This window comes from Lathyrus oleraceus, chromosome 7 (genome assembly GCF_024323335.1).
Source record: "Lathyrus oleraceus cultivar Zhongwan6 chromosome 7, CAAS_Psat_ZW6_1.0, whole genome shotgun sequence".
Classification (NCBI taxonomy): domain Eukaryota; kingdom Viridiplantae; phylum Streptophyta; class Magnoliopsida; order Fabales; family Fabaceae; genus Lathyrus; species Lathyrus oleraceus.
Window position 1 is genome coordinate 503468218 of NC_066585.1, and position 23287 is coordinate 503491504.

A 23287-nucleotide genomic window follows, 5' to 3' on the forward strand; every position below is an offset into this window, starting at 1 on the left:
TATTTGTGTTTTCCTTATGTGTGATCCCCTGTTTGTGATTGTTGCCTTCATGCGTTCATGCACATCATAACATTCATCACAAAAATAAATTTCAAGGAATTGAGGTCTTATTTGCAAATATTTTCAGACCATGGATTGTGGATGAAAGAACACTAAGAAGTACAATTTTAGATGTCCTGATGTGAAAGAGCTAAGGAAGTTATCAGCCCTTGTATTAGATCCCTTGGACTCCAAGCAACACCATGGGAAGCTTTTGTCAGTATTATCTACTGATGTGGTTGAAGGACTCTTAAGTGTGTTGGTTCAGTTTTATGACCCTTTCTATCGTTGCTTCACTTTTCCCGATTATCAGCTTATGCCTACGTTAGAGGAGTATGCCTATCTCTTGGGAATACCTGTTTCTGACAAGGTGCCTTTTAGTGGATTGGAGGAGATTCCCAGATCTCATATCATAGCCAAAGCTCTTCATTTGAAGAAGTTTGAGATTGAGACTCATTGGGTGAAGAAAGGAGGAATGTTTGTATTTACTTTTGAGTTCCTCATTGGAAAATCCACTGTCTTTGCTCAAGCCGGTAGTGTGGATGCTTTTGAAGCCATCTTTGTGTTGCTCATCTATAGTTTGGCTTTGTTCCCTAACATCGACGGTTTTATTGATGTTAACGCCATTAGAATCTTCTTGATTGGGAATCCTGTTCCTACTTTGTTGGGTGACATGTATTTATCTTTGCATTTGGGGAATTCTAAAGGTGGTGAGACTATTGTGTGTTGTGTTCTTCTTCTGTACAAGTGGTTTGTTTTGCACTTGCCTTAGACGTCTGCTTTTATGGAGAACAAACAATGTCTACGGTGGTCCCAGAGACTTATGTCTCTCACTAATGATGATATTGTTTGGTATGAATCTAGATTGGGTAGCTTGGATATTATTGACAGTTGTGGTGAATTCTCTAATGTGCCTCTCATTGGTACGCAAGAAGGAATTAACTACAATTCTGCTTTGGCTCATCGGCAACTTGGGTTCCCCTTGAGAGACAAACCTAATAACACTCAGTTAGAAGGTCTTTTCTATCAAGAGGGTAAAGATCCCCAACATTTGAAGAGAAAGATAATACATGCCTGGCATAAGGTGTATAGGAAAGGAAGATTCGAGCTTGGTCTATACAACCGTGTAGCTTTGGAAGCTTACATTACTTGGGTGAAGAAGAGAGCCTCGGGGTTGAAGATGTCGTATGCTTATGAAAGACTTATGTCTTTGGTTGTGGCTGAGCCATCAACTCTCCCTAACCAAGATATAGAGGAGTTGGAAGATGCACTCACCAAGATGAAGCAAGAGAGAGATATGTGGGAAGAGCGGTTTCATGCTTTGAGCCGAAAGCATGAGGATTTGCATCTTGAGTCAAAGGACAAGGACGCGCTTATTGAACTTCTTGAAGATCGAGCAGTGAAGAGACAGAGAGAGGTAGAGGGTCCATCTTCCTCTAGTATGCCTTAACCTTTAGGTGCTTAGAAGAAGATTGTTGATCAGCTTGTCCTTGAGAAGACTCAGATGAAGACATCTTTTGAGTCCGAGATTCGACGCATCCGAAGGAAGTACGTGTCCGCGGACAGATCATTTGACATTGTTGCTAAGGGATCCTTAGGATGATTATTTTCTTTTTCTCTTGTATTTGTACTTTGGTTTCTGAAATTGTATTTAGTGTAATTCTTCCAAAGTTTATGAATAAAAGGAGATTTTATGGCCAATCGAGTTATTATTGTTATTATTTGAATATATGTTTGCAAATAGAACTTCATATGTTTCTTGAAATTAAAAAAAAAACATTGCATTTCATGCATCATTTGCATAGCAGGTTTTCTTCCGCTAGATGTCTTATCGGTTATTCTTCTGTACTTTAGCCAACCCGACTCCCCGATATAAAACTCGCGCCAATCAACCCTAGATCATGGAAAATTTGGAACAAGAAAATAGAGAGTTAAAGGATGAGATTGCATGGTTGACCTCTATGATGGAGTCTGGTCTTGCTGCGTAGAATCAATCTTCACCAACTCCTGCAACTCCTCCCGAGAGGACTGTCATTTCTAAGGTTGCTACCTCGACCGTTACCATTGCTACCAACCAATCTGGTCCTTCTATGCCTGCTGGATTCCCTTGGGGAATTCCATCAAATTTTATGCCTCAAGGGTATGCACCCATTTTTGTTTTTCTACCGGCATCTAGCCCGATCATGTCTGTGCCTCCTCCAATTGTTCATACTTTGCCTCGTGTTGAGGACACCATCTACCATTCTGAGTCATCTGAGGGCCCAGATGTATATGAGAAGATGGACAAAATGAAGGATCAGTTCCTTGAGCTACGAAAGGAGTTGAAGGCGTTGAGAGGAAAAGACATGTTTGGTAAGAGTGTTGCTGAGCTCTGCCTGGTACCGAATATGAAGATCCTGATGAAGTTCAAAGTCTCTGAATTTGAAAAATATAAGGGAAATACTTGTCCACTAAGCCACCTTGTTATGTATGCCAAAAATATGTCAACTCAAACTGATAATGATCAGTTGCTGATTCACTACTTTCAAGACAGCCTGAGTGGTGCTGCTTTGAGATGGTATATGGGGTTAGACAATGCAAGTGTCCGTACTTTCAACGATTTGGGTGAAGCTTTTGTTAAGTAGTACAAATACAACATTAATATGGTGCCTGATAGAGACCAGCTGAGGTCTATGTCTCAAAAGGATAAGGAGTCATTTAAAGAGTATGCTCAGAGATGGAGGGAACTTGCTGCCTAGGTTAATCCTCCATTGGAAGAGAAAGAGATAATAAAGATTTTCCTGAAGACCCTGAGTTCATTTTATTATGAACGTATGATTGCCAGTGCCCCCAGTGACTTTACCGAAATGGTAAATATGGGAATGAAGTTAGAAGAGGAAGTCCGTGAAGGACATCTATGTAAGGAAGAAGCATCGTCCAATATGAAGTATGGGAGTGGTTTCTCCAAGAAAAATAAGGGGGAAACTAATTCAGTATCTGTGGGGAGGCAAAGGAGGCCTCATGTCAGAAGGATTTCTCAACCGCGTCAGTATCAACATCAAGTTTCTTCAGTGATTCCTGTATGTTCCAATAATTCCAACAATCAATCTGTTCTGATTCAACAACAACAACGTCAACAACAAATGCAACAAAGAACCAACTATAATAACAACAATAATAACCAGCAAAAGTTTGAGAGGAAGAAGGTCTCCTTTGACCCTATTCCTATGTCCTACGCAGAATTATATCCATCTTTGGTTATCAAGAACCTTATTCAACGCAGAAATCCACCTCAAATTCTCGATTCACTCCCATGGTGGTCCAAACCTGAACTCCGTTGTGCCTTTCACTAGGGAGCCCCTGGCCATGACATTGAGAACTGTTACCCGCTGAAGTACGAAGTACAAAAGCTCGTGAAAAGTGGGATGGTGTCCTTTGAGGATCGTGCGCCTCATGTGAAAGCTAATTTGTTGCCTGCTCATGGTAATGCTACTGTCAACATGGTGGACAGCTGCCCAGGGAATTTTTGAGTTTTTGATGTACGACGTATCCGTAGGTCATTGGTCAATCAGTGATTGTGAGCATAACCATTATGGTTGTACAACCTGTAGTGTGAACCCTCGTGGGTATACGATTGTCAAGAGAGATATCCAGAAGTTGATGGATGAGAACGTAATCAGATTCAATAGTCGAGGGATATAGATGATATGAATGTGATCATGCCTGTGTTCAAGACCCCTGAGCGGATAGTAATCCAATTTGATAGCAGCAACAACAACATCGTTAATAGATCAGTATCGCTGTTGGTAATACGGTTAGCGGGCCCTGTTCTGTATGCCTCCGATAAAGTTGTGCCTTATCAGTATAATGCCACCATGGTGGAGAATGATCTAGAGATTCCTTTACCCGTAGTAGATTCTGTGGTGAATATAGTTGATATTGCAAAGGTGACCCGTAGTGGTCGCGTCTTTGGTACGGTCATTCCGAAGGAGATAGATGATATTTCAATTAGTAAGAAGGCAGAGGTGCCAGTGGCAAATCCAGTTAGTGCTCCAGTATGTCAGTCTGGTGAATCCAGAAAGGTGAAGACTAATGACGATGATGAAGTTTTGAGGTTAATAAAGAGGAGTGAGTTCAATATGGTGGAGCAGTTGCTCCAAACCTTGTCAAAGATTTGGGGTTGTCTCTATTAATGAATTCTGAGGCACATAGAGAGGCATTGCAGAAGGTACTTGAGCAAGCCTATGTTGAGCACGATGTGACTGTGGACTAGTTTGACCACATTGTTGCTAACATCACTCTTTGCAATAATTTGAGTTTTTATGACGAAGAGCTTCCTGGGGGAAGGTAGAAATCACAACCTAGCACTCCATCTTTCGATGAACTGCAAGGAGGACGCTCTGTCCAACGTATTGGTCGATATTGGTTCGCCTCTGAACGTGCTTCCAAAGTCAACTCTGTCCAGACTTTCTTATCATGGTGCCCTTATGAGGTACATTGGCGTGATTTTAAAAGCGTTTGATGGTTCCCGTAAAACCGTCATTGGTGAAGTGGACCTTCCGGCTAAGATAGTTCTGAGTGATTTTCATATTACTTTCCAAGTAATGGATATCCACCCGACCTATAGCTATTAATTGGGAAGGCCATGGATTCATGAAGAAGGAGCCGTGACATCTACTTTACACCAGAAGCTTAAATTTGTAAAGAACGGGAAGCTTGTCGTTATGGGTGGAGAGAAGGCGCTTCTAGTGAGCCACCTGTCATCCTTTTCTCATGTTGAATCTGATGAGGAGGTTGGAACTCCATTCCAAGCCTTTTCTATTGCTGAAGTGAAGAAAACTGGGGCACCCATGTCTTCTTTGAAGGATGCTCAGAAAGCAATTGAGTCCGGCAGCACTGATCAGTAGGGTCGTGTGATAGAGATTGCTGAAAACAAGAATAGGGCCGGATTGGGATTTCAACTAGGGCCGTACAACGTTAAAACTGAAGATGTGCAACCGAGTTTCCATAGTGGAGGGTTCATTAAATGTAATGATCAACACTCATCTGTTGTGATCAAGGTTGAGGACGATGAAGACGAAGCTTGGACCAACTTTGTGACGCATGGCCATACTTGCAACAATTGGGTTGCAGTTGATGTTCCTAATGTTGTTCATCGATCTAAGTAATTTTTTATTCATTTTTTTAAGAAAAGTAATTTTCCTATGACTAAGGGAGAAGCGAACATTGTTGGGCATTTCAATTATCATCAATGAAATACAACTTTATTCATCCACATCTATGATATTTTATTTTTACTTTTTGCTTTTATGAAAATGGTAACCATAAAAAACATAAATAAATAATAATTTTCCATCTGCATAATATTTGGTCACAATTCACTTCTCTAAAATCAAAATATCAAATCATTATGCAGGTTGGTTCCCAAACCCATTGATCTTCTTCGAGAATATTCTGATGTGTTTGCTTGGACCTATCAAGACATGCCTGGTTTGGATTCTGAGATCGTGGAGCATAGATTGTTGTTGAATCCAGAATGCTCGCCAGTCAAGCAGAAATTGAGAAGGACTCATCCTGATATGGCAGTTAAGATCAAAGAAGAAGTGCATAAGCAGATTGATGCTAGTTTTCTTGTTACCTCCGAGTATCTGCAGTGGGTGGCCAACATTGTGCCTATTCCGACGAAAGATGGAAAAGTCCGTATGTGTGTTGATTATAGAGATTTGAACAAAGCTAGCCCGAAAGATGATTTTCCTATGCCACACATTGATATATTGGTAGACAATATAACTAAATTCAAAGTCTTTTCATCTATGGACGGACTTTCCGGTTATAATCAAATCAAGATGGAACCTGAAGATATGGAGAAGACCACATTCATTACACCGTGGGGAACATTCTGTTATAGAGTGACGCCTTTCGGTTTATTGAATGCTGATGCAACATACCAGAGAGATATGACCACTCTTTTTCATGATATGATGTGTAAAGAGATTGAAGTCTATGTTGATGATATGATTGCCAAATCAAGTGATGAAGAAGAACATGTTGAGCATTTGTTGAAGTTATTTCAACGTTTGAGGAAGTACAAACTCCACTTGAATCCCAATAAGTGTACTTTTTGTGTTTTTTCAGGTCAGTTGTTGGGTTTTATTATCAGTGAGAAAGGTATTGAAGTTGAATCTGCCAAGGTCAAAGCAATACAAGAGATGTCGACGCCCAAAACTGAGAAGCGAGTCAGAGGATTTCTCGGCCGCTTGAACTATATCTCAAGATTTATATCGCATATGACCGCCACATGTGTGCCTATCTTCAAGCTTCTTCAGAAAGATCAATCTTATAATTGGACCAAAGATTGCCAGAAATTCTTTGGCAGTATCAAAGAGTATCTGCTTGAGCCTCCGATTCTGTCTCCGCCCGTTGAAGGGAGACCTTTGATCATGTATTTGATTATGCTTGAAAAAAGTATGGGTTATGTTCTTGGTCAACAAGATGAATCTGGAAAGAAAGAGTATGCAATTTACTACCTCATTTAGAAGTTCACCGACTGTGAGACTCGGTATTCTATGCTAGAAATAACTTGTTGTGCATTGGCTTGCGCTGCTAAGCGTCCGCGCCAGTATATGTTGAATCATACTACTTGGTTGATATCTAAAATGGATCCAATCAAGTATATTTTTGAGAAGCCTGTTTTAACTGGAAGGATTTCCCGTTGGCAGATGTTGTTATCAGAGTATGATATTGAATACCGATCTTAAAAAGCTATCAAGGGTAGTGTCTTGGCTGACCACTTGGCTCACGAACCGATTGAAGATTACCAGTCAGTGCAGTATGATTTTCTTGATGATGAGATCTTGTACTTAAAAATGAAAGATTGTGACGAACCATTGCTTGAAGAAGGGCCAGAACCTGGTTCCCATTAGGGCATGGTATTTGATGGAGCTGTTAATCAGTATGGTAGTGGCATTGGGGCAGTGATTATTACTCCTCAAGGCACTCATTTTCCGTTTACATATAGATTAACTTTCAAATGTACGAACAATATGGCTGAGTATGAAGCTTATATTATGGGGCTTGAAGAGGCCATTGATATCAGAATCAAATATCTTGACGTCTATGGAGATTCAACTTTGGTTGTGAATCAAATCAAAGGTGAATGGGAGGCGAATCAACCTGGTTTGATACCATATAGAGACTATGCGAGGAGGATTTCAACTTTCTTTACAAAGGTTGAGTTTCATCATATCCTTCGAGATGAAAACCGGATGGCAGATGCTCTTGTAACATTGGCTTCAATGATCGTGGTGAAATTCTGGAATGAAGTTCCTAATCTTACTGTAATGCGTCTTAATAGGCCAGCTCATGTGTTTGCTGTTGAAGAAGTCAAATATGAGAAGTCGTGGTATTTTGACATCAAGTGTTTTCTCCAAAGTCAGATTTACCCATCTTGGGCATCTTTCAAAGATAAGAAGACTTTGAGGAGATTAGCTGGAAACTTCAACCTGAATGGTGATGTGCTTTAAAAGAGAAACTTTGATATGGTTTTTCTAAGATGAATGAATAGACATGAAGCAGACTTATTGATGACTGAAGTCCATGAAGGTTCCTTTGGTCCTCATTCCAATGGACCTGCTAAGGCAAAGAAGACGTTGAGAGCATGTAACTATTGGTTGATAATGGAATCTGACTGTTGCAAGTTTGTGAAGAAATGCCACAAGTGTCAAATTTATGCCGACAAGATTCATGTTCCTCCGACACTCTTGAACGTCATTTCCTCTCCATGGCCCTTCTCCATGTAGGGAATTGATATGATTGGTATGATTGATCCCAAAGCTTCGAACGAGAATCGTTTTATTTTGGTGGCTATTGATTACTTCACAAAGTGGGTTGAAGTGGCATCGTATGCAAATGTAACCAAGCAAGTTGTTGTAAGGTTTATCAAGAATCAGATTATATGTTGTTATGGTGTTCCAAATAAGATCATTACTGATAATGGATCAAACTTGAACAACAATATGGTGGAAGCTCTTTGCAAAGACTTCAAGATTGCACATCATAATTCTTCTCCCTACAGACCTAAGATGAATGGGGATGTTGAAGCTGCAAACAAGAACATCAAGAAGATCATTCAGAAAAAGGTTGTGGCGTATAAAGATTGGCATGAGATGCTCCCATTTGCTTTGCATGGGTACCGTACATATGTTCATACTTCAACAGGGGCAACCCCTTTCTCACATGTTTATGGCATGGAAGGTGTGCTCCCAGTAGAGGTTGAGATCCCATCATTGCATGTCTTGATGGAAGCCAAGTTGATAGAAGTTGAATGGTGTCAAACCAGATATGACCAGCTGAATTTGATTGAAGAGAAGAGGTTGACTGCCATGTGCCACGGTCAATTGTACCAGCAGAGAATGAAGAAAGCATTTGATAAGAAGGTCAGGCCCCGTGTGTTTAGAGAAGGTGACCTTGTGGTCAAGAAGATTCTATCTTTCAAACCAATACCTAATTATGAAGGCCCATATGTTGTGAAGAGAGCCTTTTCAGGCGGTGCTTTAATTCTTACAACTATGGATGGTGAAGAGTCCACTCGTCCTGTGAATGCTGATGCAGTCAAGAAATACTTCACCTAAAAAAAAAGCTCGCTAAGTTGAAAAACCGAAAGGGCGACTTAGGTAAAAATGAGTGTCTTGGTGGATTGAAAACCCGAAAGGGAGATCCAGGAAAAAATTAGAGACATAAAACAGAAAATTCCTCCTGATAGATTGAGTACCCCACCTTGGGGAAATCTATGCAAAAATAGGGATTATGGCAAGTAACTGTAGTCGGTTGTTTCCCCAGTCATAGGGGCAGTTTTGAGCAAGTCATTCGATTCTGATTCATCATTCTCTACCGAAGCCAAGAGCACAACAGATATTGAAGTTTGTAGAAGTATTAGTGACCATTGTGTTTGATGTAGCCTTTTTCCATGTAAATTTCCATTTTCAATTTTGTAAAGATCTATGGAGTCGTGTCATTTACAGATTACTATTCTATTAAATAAAGTTGAGCTTTTTATCCAATTGTTTCTACTCTTATTTATTTTACAGCTAAATAGAATTGAATTTTATGATGATAATTTGGAAATAAATTAATAAATAAAAATCCTTTTTCTTAAAAATATGAAAACAATTACTTCAAAAAGCAAGCAATTTCAGTAAGGAATATCAACAGCAATCTGAGAACAGGTGAGTTCTAAAGTGTGAAGCATTGTTGGTCTTCCCAAGAAGTTGGTTTGATAACCTTTTCCTCCCCAATAGCAAGTCAGGTTTCCCCAGTTGAGTTTGTGGGTCACCGCCGCAGTTGATTGGTAGGCTCACATCTTCAATAGTTTGGCTCAGGTCCCTATAGCGTTTTATCTCCTGAAGCCCCCGACAGAGTTCATTCCTGATTCCCGGCAGTGATGATTATGAGTAGTGTTTGATTTAGTCCCCTGCGAGGTTGTCTCCCATTTGATATGGTATTGACCTAAAATTCCCCACAAAGTTGATAGTTCAGACCCTCGGCAGATCTTTTTCTCCTTCCCTAGCCAGGTCTGAGATATTCAGAGCCAGATGATTTGCATCCATCCCCTGCATGTTTCTCCAGTTGGTGTTTCCATCTTGTCGAGATTAGTCGAATGTTGTAGTGATGATTCAAATCTATGACATTTGTATCCTTTGCGATAGTTTTGTCAGCATAATCATTAATCATATACGTACATATTCATACATTAGACATTTCATTATGCATTTGCTATTGCATTTGATCCCCTATTGTGGTGATATTATTTTCCCATGCAGGTTTGGTGTGTCCGTCCTCTTTCAATTATAGAGTGTTGGCCCCCTTAAGCAGAAAGAGTTTAACCTTTTTTCATTCCCCACTGAGTTATTTCCTCATGGATGATTATTATTTTAGTTTCCTCCCCAATTATCAGGATGGAACCACTCCCCTTGAGTTATATCCTCATTGGGTTGAGTCTTTGTTTGACCGTTTCTTTCTAGCTCTTACCTAAATAGATACTTTTGGTCCCCCGAGAATCTATTGCCCAGTAACTGGTAAATTTTTCTTCTCAATTTTTTAGTATTGTACTTTTACCCAATACCCTGTAAAGTAATCTACTTCCTATATTTTTCCAGCAGATCCGTTTTCACGTTTCCCCAGGAAGTCTATCCTTGATACGTTCATCCTAAGCGATGACAAATATTCTCCCTTTTTGGTTTTCTATCTAGTAAAAAGGTAGTTGTAATCCCTATTTTGTTCCCCAGAGAGTTAATCCTTGATATGTGCATCTTAACCGATGATGAATTTTTTCCTCTTCACGGTCTTCTATCCAGTAACTTGTAGTTGTAATTCCTACTTTCCCCTGATGAGTTTATTCTTGATATGTTCATCCTAACCGGTGACAAATATTTTCTCTTTGGTATTCTATCCAGTAATTAATAGATATAATTCCTACTTTTCCAGGTAGTCTATCCTTGATATGTTCATCCTAACCGATGACGGACATTCTTCCTCTGAGTCTATCCTTGACATGTTCACTTTAACCGGTGACGGATATTGTCTCCCTTTGGTCTTATGGCCAATATCTGGTAGTTGTAAACCCTATTTGATATTTTCCCTAGTAGGCTATTCTTAACCATTAATTGGTAATGAATACACCTCTTTTTTCCTCAGCGGGTCATCCTTGATATGTTTACCCTAATCGGTAACGGATGCCTCCCTGTCAGAGTATATTAGCTTCCTTCCCAGTAACTGGTAATAGATAATGTACTTCTGGTGCTCCTGTGTTGAAGTTCATTGTTCCCCAATTAAGTTTGAATGCGTATTTCCTCAATGAAGTCGCCATTCCCTGCTTGGTTTGAGTATTTTGGTTTGTTCTGATTTACCCGTTTCCCCTGCAGATTTCCCCTTAATCCCTAGACTGAGTTCTTCCATGGAACTCCTCTCGGGTCTCCAACAATTTTTATGTCGTAGTCTGGCCTACACATAACCTCTTATCCCCAGAGTCTCGGTTTCCCCAGTGAGCTTTTCCTTATGGAATGCATTATGTTCCTGTGGACTTTCAGTATCTCCGAATTCTTTTCCTTTGTGTAGATTTATTCTCCACAAAGATTGTTTTAACATTCATGTCATATGCATCACGAGGTCTCTTAGGGACCAAAATTTGTTTCTATATGTTGTTATTTAAGTCCATTCTACTAAGTTGATACGAAGATTTTAACCTTCACATCCTCAGTTAGAATGTCCTTAAATAGGGGCAGCTGTAAGACCACAATTTTGACCCTAAGATCCCCCATGATATCTCATCAAATGCACTAGCTTTGGGATCACACCTTGGCATCCTCCTTACCCCTCATTCATTGGGTTTGCATTGGAAGAGATCACCAAGCACTTTTGACTGTGTCATACTTTATTTTTCATTATTTACTAACCAAAATACCAAAAATATGTCAATGTATAGTTTGACTCTTTTGTAGGTAGTGTGTGTGCTCACCTATGCTCCATCAAGCTCATATTTAGGGTTTGAGACCCTCAATGCAAGGAGACTAATCAAGAGATGGTTCACATTGACTTTACACATCATATATGGGTCCCCATGATCTTCACATATCGTTTTGATCAAGAAATCATCAAGAGTTTGAAGTTTGTTTGCCTTGGAAGCCCTAATTCATCTGGGTATCTTGTGACTTCCTCAACAAGTTTCTTCATCGTTTGATCAAATATTTCAAGGGATAATTCATATTACATCATCTTACACATATATTATCCTCCATGAGTCTCAAAAATCAAGAGAATGTCAAGCTAGCAAGATGGTTCATGTTGGTTGACCAGAGAAAGTCAACTGGTCAAAACTGGGGTTCCCTAGACCCTATCTCCTACAATTGATGTCATATGAAAATGATTCCAAGATAATGGATACGTATAATTATATTCCAAACAACTTTCATGTTTAAGTCTAGAGCTATTTTTGCTTGGAAAGTCATTTTTCATGGTGAAAGATTATAGGTCATTTTGTTTGAACCCTAGTTAGGAGGTCAACTTCCCAAGACCATAACTTGCTCATTTTTTATGATATGAAAGCAATTAAATTCCATGATCAAATTCAAGATGTCCTATTGAACCTTTATGTTTGGAATAAGTTCAAATTCAACTTGAAAATGCATGTTCCAAGAGGAAACATTATAGGTCATTTTGGGCCATTACCATTGAACAAGTGATTTTCCTCAACTTCTAAAATGCATAACTCCTTCATGCCAAATCCAAATAAGGACAAATTTGTGACGAAATTGAATATTTTTGAAATATATACAACTTTTATGAAGTAAATGTTTCCATTTGAAGTCTTTAACAAAAGTTATTCAAGGTGGAAGAAGTAAACATTTGACTTGGTACTTAGAAAAATTTCATTTATATTTGATTTTCCAAACTTCCACCTCAAAATTCATAATAATACAAGCTTCAAATGTAAAAATGTTCAACATGAAAGTTGTTCCCCTTGACATCACCTTTCCAAAAAGTTCAAGATCATCTCATTTGAATCAATATTGAAGGACTTGCACATGGGTTTGATACATGGTACGATTTGGAAGTTTCTCATGTTCAATTTCATTTCAACATTGCATGGCTTAATGCATTGCTTCCAACATCACATGTGCACGATTTTGGACCTTTTCCAGTCATTCTTTGGGCTTTGTACACGCCCATGCAAGCTAATGATGCAATTGTTACTTTTGGATTTAAAATGGAAGTGTGTAGAAAGCATTTGAATTGGCTATAAATACAAATGCAATAAGCTCATAACTTCATGAATACCTTGCCCAAGCTTTGCCAAGACGATTCAAACCCTTCACTCCATAGAAATTCTTGAAGATTTCACTGAAATCGAGTTTGAATTTCACCTTCTGTTTTGAAATTCAAACTCCAAGAATTCATTTCCCTTTCCATCTCAATTGATCACTGCAAGTAAGAGGAAGAGGAATCACGCAAATCCAGATCAAGATCAAACAAATTTGAAGCAACTTGAAGGTGCAAGTATTCATTTTTCATTTTTCATTTATCAAGAAGTTTTGGTTGGACCAGTCCGATGGTCCTCGCAGGAGAAGATGACCGGAGCTAGGGCTCCAGTGGTGTGTTGACATGACATGAACCATCTGATCTTGGTCCAAAGTTTTAATCTGAGTCATTCTTCCTGATTACCACCCGTGTACACACGTTGATTGCAGAACATGATGGAAGCGCACGCTTGGCCATCAAATCTGCCACCTCAAATAATGAGGGAGATCTGATGGCCCTTGTTTTTTTGAATCTCTTTTTATTTTCTGATTTTTTATTTAATCCATTTATTTTGTTTAATTCATATTAATTTCATTTTTAATCCAAAAAATATGAGGATTTCACCAAAAATCTTTAAATATTTTTCTCTTTCATTTACTGAATTAAAATCATTTTTTGGATTAATTTTGATATTTTTTATGAATTAAATGTTTTTGTGCATATTTTTAATTGTTTAAAAATACTTCTGACTTTTCAAAAATCATGAAATTTTTTGTCTAAGGCCCTTTGACCTTGTTTGACCAAGGATAAATCTCTTGACCATTTATTTGGTGTTTTGAAGAGGTTTTAGGTTTTGACCAAACTAATTTGTATTTTAATGGATTTTTAATTTGGTTTTTTATTGATTAATGGTGTAAAAATTATGTTGAGCCATTTTTATGATCTTGTGAAGTTTGACTATTTGCTTGGGCCTTTGTCAAGGTTGATTTGACTTTTATTGGATTAAAATCATTGGATTTAGGGGATTGATGAAGTGTACATTTCATCTCCCAAAATGAATGAATGATTTTAATTTGGCAGAATTCCTCCCATGATCAATTTGTGTTTCTCTCATCTCCCCCCCCCCTTTCATATTCATTCCCATTATTTCCCACCCCTTTTATTGACCAATGAAATCTCAACCTCCTAAGGATAATTAGTTCATCAATGACCTTGTGTCAGATGAACCAATACAAGTATGGATGAGATAGGTCTATCCCTTTTCATTTTTTATTTTAAGTGTGTGGTATATTTTAGGAGTTTTATTCATTATACCAAATCTTTGACATGCATTAGAACCTAAATTTTTATTACGCGACCTCAGATAGTTGTGACTTCTACATAATTTCGATTATGATTGCTTAACATAGAGCAAATTGACCCTAAAGGCAAAATATTCTAGTAAGTTACATTGTAAGTCTCCCATCTTTCATGGTATTATGTGGAAACTTGGCTTTTTTTCCTTCCTTTAGAAGATGTCTTGGTTCAAGGATCCATGCTTGTGAGTAGATGGATGAGTGTTCTCCAAAGAATGACTTAATCAATTGAAAAGCAAAACACCACTAACATATAATTAACCTTGACTAACATTTGACTAACTTTTATTAATTTTGCTTTTACTTTCAGGTCATTTACTTTATGCAATTTAATTTTTAGTCATGTACCATTCATTGTCATTTACATATCATTTAACTTGTTTATGTTTATGTCATTTTCATTTTGCTCATTTGAGCCATATATTGTGATTGTATATATTTGTTTGTGTATTTGTGGTCTTAGGACCTTAAAATACCTAATGAACAACAAAAACCCTAAAAAATGTTTGAGTGGACTGTTGAGCTTGATCTAAACTTTTGGACTTAGGATTAGACAACATTCCCTATGCAAAAAGGACTTGGCCAATGCCAACATTCCGAGACCGAGTTATTGAGAACTGAGCCTTCATCTGATGCAAGTCTTGGGATTTATTTGAACTCGTCTGCTACATTGTCTTAATGCCAACTGTTATTTTAATCTTGTGTCTAATGCCTTATTTTGAGTTGATCAAGGAGTATTTCATCTGATACATGAGAAGACAAAGAAGACTTCTAGCTATGGGATTTGCTTGCTTGGATGTGGCCATATTTATTTGAGGCCTTGATCTTTATGATGTATAATATTGCTAATTGCTTGCTGATTATTGCTTGATTCAAAGTCCAAAGGGAAAATGGGTTTTCTATATGACATTTTTGTCAGTTGGATTGCATCCCATTGGTTAGATCTTTTCAACTCTTAACTTTAATTTTATGCTTAGGATAGTCTCTTCATCTTCTCCCACTTCTTAAATTTCAAAACCTCTTCCCCTTTTAAAAAACCTTCTTTACTTGTGATTTCAAACTTAGACCTTATTTCAAAATAGAAACGTTGACATTATGCCATTGAATTTTAAAACTCTTTTTGTTAAATCAAACTTGTAAATAAACTTAACCATATGTGACTTAAAATTTCAAAATACAAAAAAAACTAACACTCATTCAAACTTTTGGCCCCTTTGTTCCCCTTTTATTAAAACTTTTGAGTAAAAGCAACTCACCCATTTTGAAATTATTACCACGAACTACGAGGTTTTGATCCCTCATTTTTATGTTGATACGTAGGCAAAAATCCGACGGTCTTGTCAAACACAAAAATATAATCAATGAGTTCTTTTCTCATCCCCACACTCTATTTTTTTTCAAACATCATTTTATACCAAACACACATACACGCATAAAAAAAGGCTTTCTTGGCTTTCTTAGAAGGTAGATTTTAAATTATGAAAGTTCATCAAGTACCAATCCACACATCATGAACAAGATGGACACAAGTCATCCAATTGATCAAAGGGAAAAGAAAGAGATTTCTTGGCTTTCAAATTGATCATGAACAAGTTGTAGCAGGGATTTATTGGCTCTCAAAATGTTGGAAATTAATGCAATAATTTCCTCTATTTATAAAGAATGTGTTTGGATCCAAATATGTGTGAAATGATGTTGAATTCGTGCAAAAAACATTTGATCCGAATGTGAGAAAATTGTGACTTGTAATTCATCAAAACTCGGCCAAATCGTGTGTTTCGAGGGTCAATTAAGTTCTAGAGACTTGGATAAACATGTTCAAGTCCAAAACACATGCTAATTTGGCTTGTAATTGAGATTAGTGAAGTTCAAAATTCGGGAAATGGTAATTTCTTCAATTATAAGTCACCATGTTCAACCCAATGAGGCATCCTACTCATGAGGCTTTTTGATCCCATTCTTTTTGCAATGTGTTGACATCATAGAAAATATTGCAATATTCCAAGAAATTTTTCAGTTGGATGTTTGAGCACAAAGTTATGTCATGTTGAAGTTGGCATGAAAAAATGATCATATAACTTAGAAAAATTTGAGTGTTTCATGGCTAAAAATGACATGTAATGTTTTAATGAATTCCATGGCCTTCGAAGCAATTTCTAACCTTGATAATTGAAGAAAACCTGTAGAGGAATCACAAATGATATTATGAAAAAATAATAAGCCTCATATGTTGAAAATTGAAGAAGTTATGATCTTTGAAATTTGGAGAAAAGTCACTTGAAAATAGGTCAAATTTCACTAAATCCACAAATAAACTATAATGTCTCCAAACGTTTGATGATCCTCCAAGCATAATTAGCTCTTGTAATGTAAAGAGAAGTTATATGGGATATTGAGAAGATTCATATGCAAAAATAAGCATTTAAAAAATGTTAAGAATTGAAGGAGGTGTGATCCTTGGAACCTTGACTTCAAATGTTGACTTTTTAGTCAAACTACTTGGAACAAGCTTGTGTACTTGGACTTTTCTTGCATTTTAAAGTACATGGGTGATCATATGAACTCAAAATAAGGTGTTATTAATTGTCTCTTGATTAAATTGCTCAAAGCTTGAAGTTGCTTGATGAAGAAGGCATGAAAATAAACACATGAATCTTTGACTTTCCTTGAGAAGTAAGCCACAAAACTTTGAGATGCTCTTGATTGAAAAGCCCTATCTTGCAATATAAATCTTAAGGAAAATAAAACATATTTTTTCTATTTTGATTAGTGGTTAGATAAGCAACTAATCATGTAAACACAAAGGTAAAACAAACCAACAAAGGGGTGTTTGGTGATCCCTGCAAGAAGCAAACTCAAAGATGGATAGGGGGAATGACTAAGATTTGACCTTGTTTGTATGCAAGGATGCCAATGGTATGCTAGATTTTAGGGTTAAAATTTAGGGTATGACACAATACTGCAAAATAAACTCATGGTACCTACAATTATATTAAATTTAATATCTTAATAATAACTTCTTATTGGAAAAATGTACTTATAGCTTGATCTTCTAGATCTTTCCATTAGTGGTAGTATTAAGAGAATACAACTCTAAAACTACATAACTTATGAAAACAGAAAACATCTTTTTAAGTGATAAGATTGGAATATAGCTTTATATAGATATCACAATGTTAATAGTATAATTACTTATAATTATATTTATTTTTTGAATAATTAAAACTAAAATTTTAAAATCATAAATTAGTCATTTTAATGTGTCGGCTTATCCAAATCCAAGTGAACTAACATGATTTTTTCAAAACTGCAACCACACACAATAATTTTAATAAACTCACTTTAACACAAATCATGCATGTAGTGTAAGTTTTATGTGATGAGATCCTAAAGCGTGAGAGAAAAATTGTGTTTATTTTACTCAATTCTTAAATTTTGATTTGTATTTTTTATGACAAATATTATTATGATTAGTTTTTATGTATTTTCTAGAATTTTTAATAACAACAATTTCATTTTGAATAAATTTTAGATGCTTCTATACTAAGTTTTCTATTTTTAAATTTTATTTTAGTATTATTTTTTAGTAGCTTCTACTAAACTTTAATATATTTCAATATAAATATAGTAGTTCTCTCATCTTCTTTTTCACCTTTTTGTCTTTCTTATACTCTATTTCTTTCACAAAGACAAACATGGTCATGCCTGTAGGTCATAATAACGGTGCTCATGCTGGTCTCATGTGGGAAAATCAATCATGGAGTGATCTCTTAAATTCTGAAATTTTAGGTTAGAGTAGCAAGCAAAAGTTAGATATGAAATCATTGAACCATAAAGAAGGACTTAATGAAGGATAAGTTCATGTGAGTAAAAAACAAAATCGAGGTGAGGTTGTGATTATAAATGAGAATAATATAAATGGTGGGGGTAAAAATGAAATATATCGTGATTTAGATCATGAAATGTATATCTTGGATGAGAGAGAAAGGAGAAAGAAAATGAAGAACATGTTCTCTAGCCTTCATGCTTTGCTTCCTTAACTATCTTTAAAGGTAAATTCATTTTCATCTTCAATTAGATTAAGAGTAATAATTTCATAATCAAATAGACTTTTTTACTATTTTAAAGATCTAATTGTTGTAGTGTAGTATTAGAGTTTGGAGAATTACCAAATGATGAATTTCAAAATGTTTACATTAATATTATGATCGTCTAATTCCCTACATATTAAAGTTTTTATATTTGTTCACATAAGTAAAAAATAATAAAATATCAATTAAATCTTTTTATTTTAATTATATTAATATAATAGTATTTACTTAAATAGGATGTAGTAAACACATAATATAAGAGATTAATGAAGTTTTTATTTTTAATAGAAGAACTTGAAGTAAAATTAGGCTTGAACAAAAATCAGTCATATTTTACTTATCTTCAAATGAAATTTTAGAGTGTTAGATGTCTTTGTCCTAAAAATCAACTCTATGAGAAGATAATATACATATGAGGATAACCATTAGAGTAAGGCTTTTATGTCATAATAATTTATTTACTAATTAAAATTCTTTATTTTTTAATGATTTTTTTGCAGAGTGATAATTCAACAATTGTGGATGCAGTAGTGAAGCAAACAAAAAATCTAAAGTAAATTATTGTAAAGTTAGAAAAGAAGAAGCAAAAAAAGCTTAAATATGTATCCTTATTTGGAAGTGAGTCATCATTTGTGATTCAAAAAAACACATATGCATCCCTACAAATCAAGGTAAACAATCATAACTGATCATGGATCCTCAAGTTATAATAACAATTTTCCTACTAGTGCAGTTGCAACTTCATATCATAATTCGAAAGTATTAGCACAATCTACACCTCCACCATAACAAGTAGCTTTTCGAACATGGTCTTATCAAAATGTTGTCTTAAACATTTGTGGTGGTGAAGCACAATCTTGCATATGTGCTACTAAAATGTTAGGTCTTTTGACAAGGATTGTTTTTGTGTTGGAAAATTATAGGATTGATGTTGTGGTTGTCAACATTACATGCAACGAAAATGAAAACTTCTACATGATTCTAGCTTAAGTAAGCTTCAAACCAAATGTTTATCGTCTCTATGATTTATATGTGATATCACATTAGACTTGTCAAAACTATAATATAGTGGTGCCTAGTAACTATAATAATTTATTAACTCATTAAAAAAAGTTATTTAGCGTGAATAACGTAGTTAAACCATGGGGATTTTTCAGGCTAGACAATGTTTACAAGATTCATTTTCAGTGAAGGAAACTTACAAGCAAGCAGCTAGAGAAATTATGTTATTGATCTCTTAAAATTTAGATTATAGTTCTTGTCTTTGCATTCCATATAAACTTTAATTTAGTTTATCCTCTCGAAAATCATTAGAAATTGCTAAGCTTGCATGATTGTATGAACATCAAACAAATGTAATATTTTATTTCTAAGGAATTATTAGGGTGTTTTTCATTTGAGGCTAGAATTATGATGTTTAAACTAGTTTAAATACGCTATTTGATTTTGTGTTTCCAATATAAACTACATAAAGTTTATTTAAAGTAAATAAATTTATGTTTATAGTTGACTAATTGAAACATATCCATTTATATTATTTGATGTGTGTCACAACTATTATGGTAAAAAATTATAATATCTAGAATCGTATTAAGTAGTAAGTACAATCAATATCTAAACTACAACCACAAATATACTAAATGTACATAATACATAAAAAATAATACAACAAATGTCCAATAACTAAACCAGATAAGAAACACAACGTCATTATCCATCAGAAATCACAGTCTTCAACCTTCAGGTCTTCCTGCCAATCCTCTAGCTCCTACAACTAAGTTGAAAACAAAAACATGATTGGGGAGAGATCACTAAACCTCAGTGGAGTTCTCTATCTTATGTGCCCACTCGGCTCTATAGAGTTTCCATAGGTTATTCCTTTCCACTTGGTTCACACAGAGGTCCACTTATAATACCATCATGTTGGTTGTTATCTTTATCTAAATTTCCCAATTCTTGCTCTAAGACTTTGCTACTTTTGAGCAGGTTCTTGTGGATAATACTTTATCAAGTTGAGATCATTGAACAATCAATTACCTCTTCATCTGGATATTTTAAATCATTTAGGACATTTAAGACAACTTATTATCCATTCACCCTCATTGCGAGTTCTCCTTTTTCCACATCAATCAAAGTTCTTCTTGTGGCAAGGAAGGGTCTTCCCAACAGAATGGGTGTTTCTTCATTAGAATTGAAGTCCATGATAATAAAGACATCAAGGAATAAAAACTTATCCACCATGATTAGCACATCTTCAATTTTTCCTCGAGGATAACATATACTCGTATCTGTAAGTTGAAGCATGATTTTTGTAGGACTGACAACTACAATTCCCAATTTCTTGAATATGGATGATGGCATAATATTAATACTTGTTCCAAGGTCACACAGTTCCCTGCCATAAAATGTATCTTCAATCTTATATGGAATAGTTAAACGGTTTGGATACTTCAATTTGGGAGGAAGAGTTCCTAACACAAGTTGGTTGCACTCTTGAGTTAATGCAATAGTTGAAAATTCTTCCACCCTCTTTCTTTTTGTGACAACATCTTTCATGGATTTGGAGTAATTAGGCATTTGTTGAATAACATAAACCAATGAAATGTTATTATGAAGTTGTTTAAGAATCTCCATGAATTTGCAAAATTGTTGTTCTTCCTTGGCTTTTTTGATTCTCTGAGGAAAGGGAGGTGGTGGTCTTTCTTGAGTAAAGTTAGGAAACTTGTCGACCTCTACCATGGATACAGGTAGCTCTTCAGGATTTTAAGTGCTTCTAGTGGTCTTCAACATAGCTCTTTTTGGTACTAGTATTTCTTCATTGTCTTCTTCTAAAATCTATTCCTCACTAAAATCAACTTTCTTCTTTTCTGAATTGTCCTGAACAGACATTGCTTTAGTTGACACCTCATTTCTTGTAGAAGTTTCTCCTTCAAATTCTTTTCCACTTCTAAGTGTAATGACCTTACATGTTTCAACATTCTTGACTCTAAATCTTGTGGTTGAAGTTTCAATAGAGCTTGGGAGAGCACCCATATTTCTTGAGCTAAGGGAAGTAACAATTTGCCCTACTTGATTCTCTAGGTTCTTGATGCTAACTCCTTAAGATTGAAACTAATTTTTGGTCTCTTGAATGAAGGATTTCAGTATGTTCTACAAGTGGTTATTCCCTTTATTATCCACAACATAGTTTGGTGTGGAAATACTAGTGGGACTTGTGGAGTTAGAGATACTTGAGGTTTGGGTTGACTTTGATTGTTGTTCCATGAAACATTTGTATGCTTGCGCCAACCAAGGTTGTATATGTTTCTCTAGGGGTTATTATACTTGTTGTTACCAACACAGTTAACTGAAATTGGATTAGCATAATAGTCCTTAAATATGTGTGCACCTTCACAATAAACATGTGCAACATCTGATGTGTTAGTCACCACCTTGACAGGTTCAACAACTGGAATGAGAGGACTAGTCATCATATTCTTCATCATTTGATTAAGTTAAGCTATTTGAGCAGTAAGAGTTGTAGTTTCAGTAACTTCATACACTCCAACTGGCTTCTTTTGACTAGGAGTAGGGACAAATCTTGAAACCGGCCATTGATAAGTGTTGGCAGTAATGTTTTCAATCAACTTATAAACTTCTTCATAATACTTTGACAACAATGTGGCACCACTAGAAGCATCAAGAATATTCCTTGATGAAGGAACCAATCCATTATGAAAAGTCTCAAGTTGAATACAGATTGGGATTCCGTGACGGGGACACTGCCTCAATAGATGTTTAAACCTTTCCCAAGCATCAAATAAAGATTTATCTTCCCCTTTCCTAAAAGAAGTAATTTCATTGCTCATCTTAGCACTCTTGACAGGGGGGAAGTATTAAGCTAGAATTTTTCATCCAAATCATTCCTAGTAGCTATGGAATTAGGCTCAAGAGAGTTCAACCTACTATTTTCTCGATCTCTCATTGAGTAAGGGAACAACCTCAAACTAAAGACATCGTATGATATGCCAGGAATCTTAAATTACTGGCCACTTCCAAGAATTGTGTCAAGTGCATATGGGGATGATTATTTGCAGAACCTGAATATCGCCCAATGGCTTGCAGCATTTGCACATCATATGTGTCACGGCGGGAAAAATTTGAGATTAAGCTATTGATTAACTTAACTTAGAAAAGTAAGAGTCACCACCAAACTTTATTGTTTCCAAAGGGAATGATAAAAAGTTCGAACAAAACCCAAAAAAAGGTAAAACAAAAGAGAAATATAGATACATGGGTTTATTATGAAAGGAGAAGGTATTTATAGAAACCACTTGCAAATCTGTATTTACAGAAAAAGTTGGGTTGTTTTTTGATTGATTTTAATTTGAAAAGACATTTTTTCTCATTCGAGTGGAAAACTCAACTTACTATCCACAAGTATGAGAGAATGAGCATTTGCATCATCTTGAAATGGAGAACTTTTACTTGGACTTTCTCACAAGCATGTCTCAACATTCAAGTGGAAAATTTCAATCATTTCTCAACATATTGTAGAACTATAGTGCTTTGCATCACTACAAGAATATACTAATATCCAATCTTTTAAAAAAGAAAAGGGCTCGTAAAGGAAAGTGCACAAAGGCACATAACAAAGTTTGATGAGGTTTGTCTTTTTTAGAAGTTTGAAAAAAAGGTTTAAGTATGCTTAGGTGTTTTAGAATTTATTTGAGAAAAATATTTTCTAGATCACTTGACAAGGTCAAGGTTTATTAAGAAAAGGTGTGAAGTTTGAAAAAAATAAGTTTTTTGAAATAGAGAGAAGTTTTGAAAATCGAAGAAGTAGGAAGGAGAGGAAGAGACTATCCTAAATCATAAAGTAAATGACATGAATTAAAAGGTCTCATTATATGGTATCCCAATAGAAATTCTTTGTGTGTGCAAGTATATTAACCATAAGATGGAGCAGCCATTTGATATTGGTCAAAACAAGCATTAATTTCCCTTTGGATTGAGCCATAAGATTAATAAGCACATGATCAGATGAATATC

The 23287-nt window shown here is 35.8% G+C and overlaps 1 protein-coding gene and 1 pseudogene across 1 annotated transcript; one reads left to right on the top strand and one right to left on the bottom strand.

Annotated features, from left to right (window-relative positions):
• The first annotated feature begins 17905 nt into the window (after positions 1 to 17905).
• On the top strand, positions 17906 to 19497 carry LOC127108030 (transcription factor bHLH95-like; annotated as a pseudogene).
• An 844-nt stretch (positions 19498 to 20341) lies between these two features.
• LOC127104610 (uncharacterized) lies at positions 20342 to 20995 on the bottom strand. The gene has a single exon (XM_051041789.1). The coding sequence runs from the start codon at positions 20993 to 20995 to the stop codon at positions 20342 to 20344; it is 654 nt and encodes a 217-aa protein (XP_050897746.1).
• Between the last annotated feature and the right edge of the window lie 2292 nt (positions 20996 to 23287).

Excerpts from the sequence above, each read along its gene's own strand:
- LOC127104610 (XM_051041789.1), bottom strand. The coding sequence starts at position 20,995 with ATGGTAGAGGTCGACAAGTTTCCTAACTTTACTCAAGAAAGACCACCA.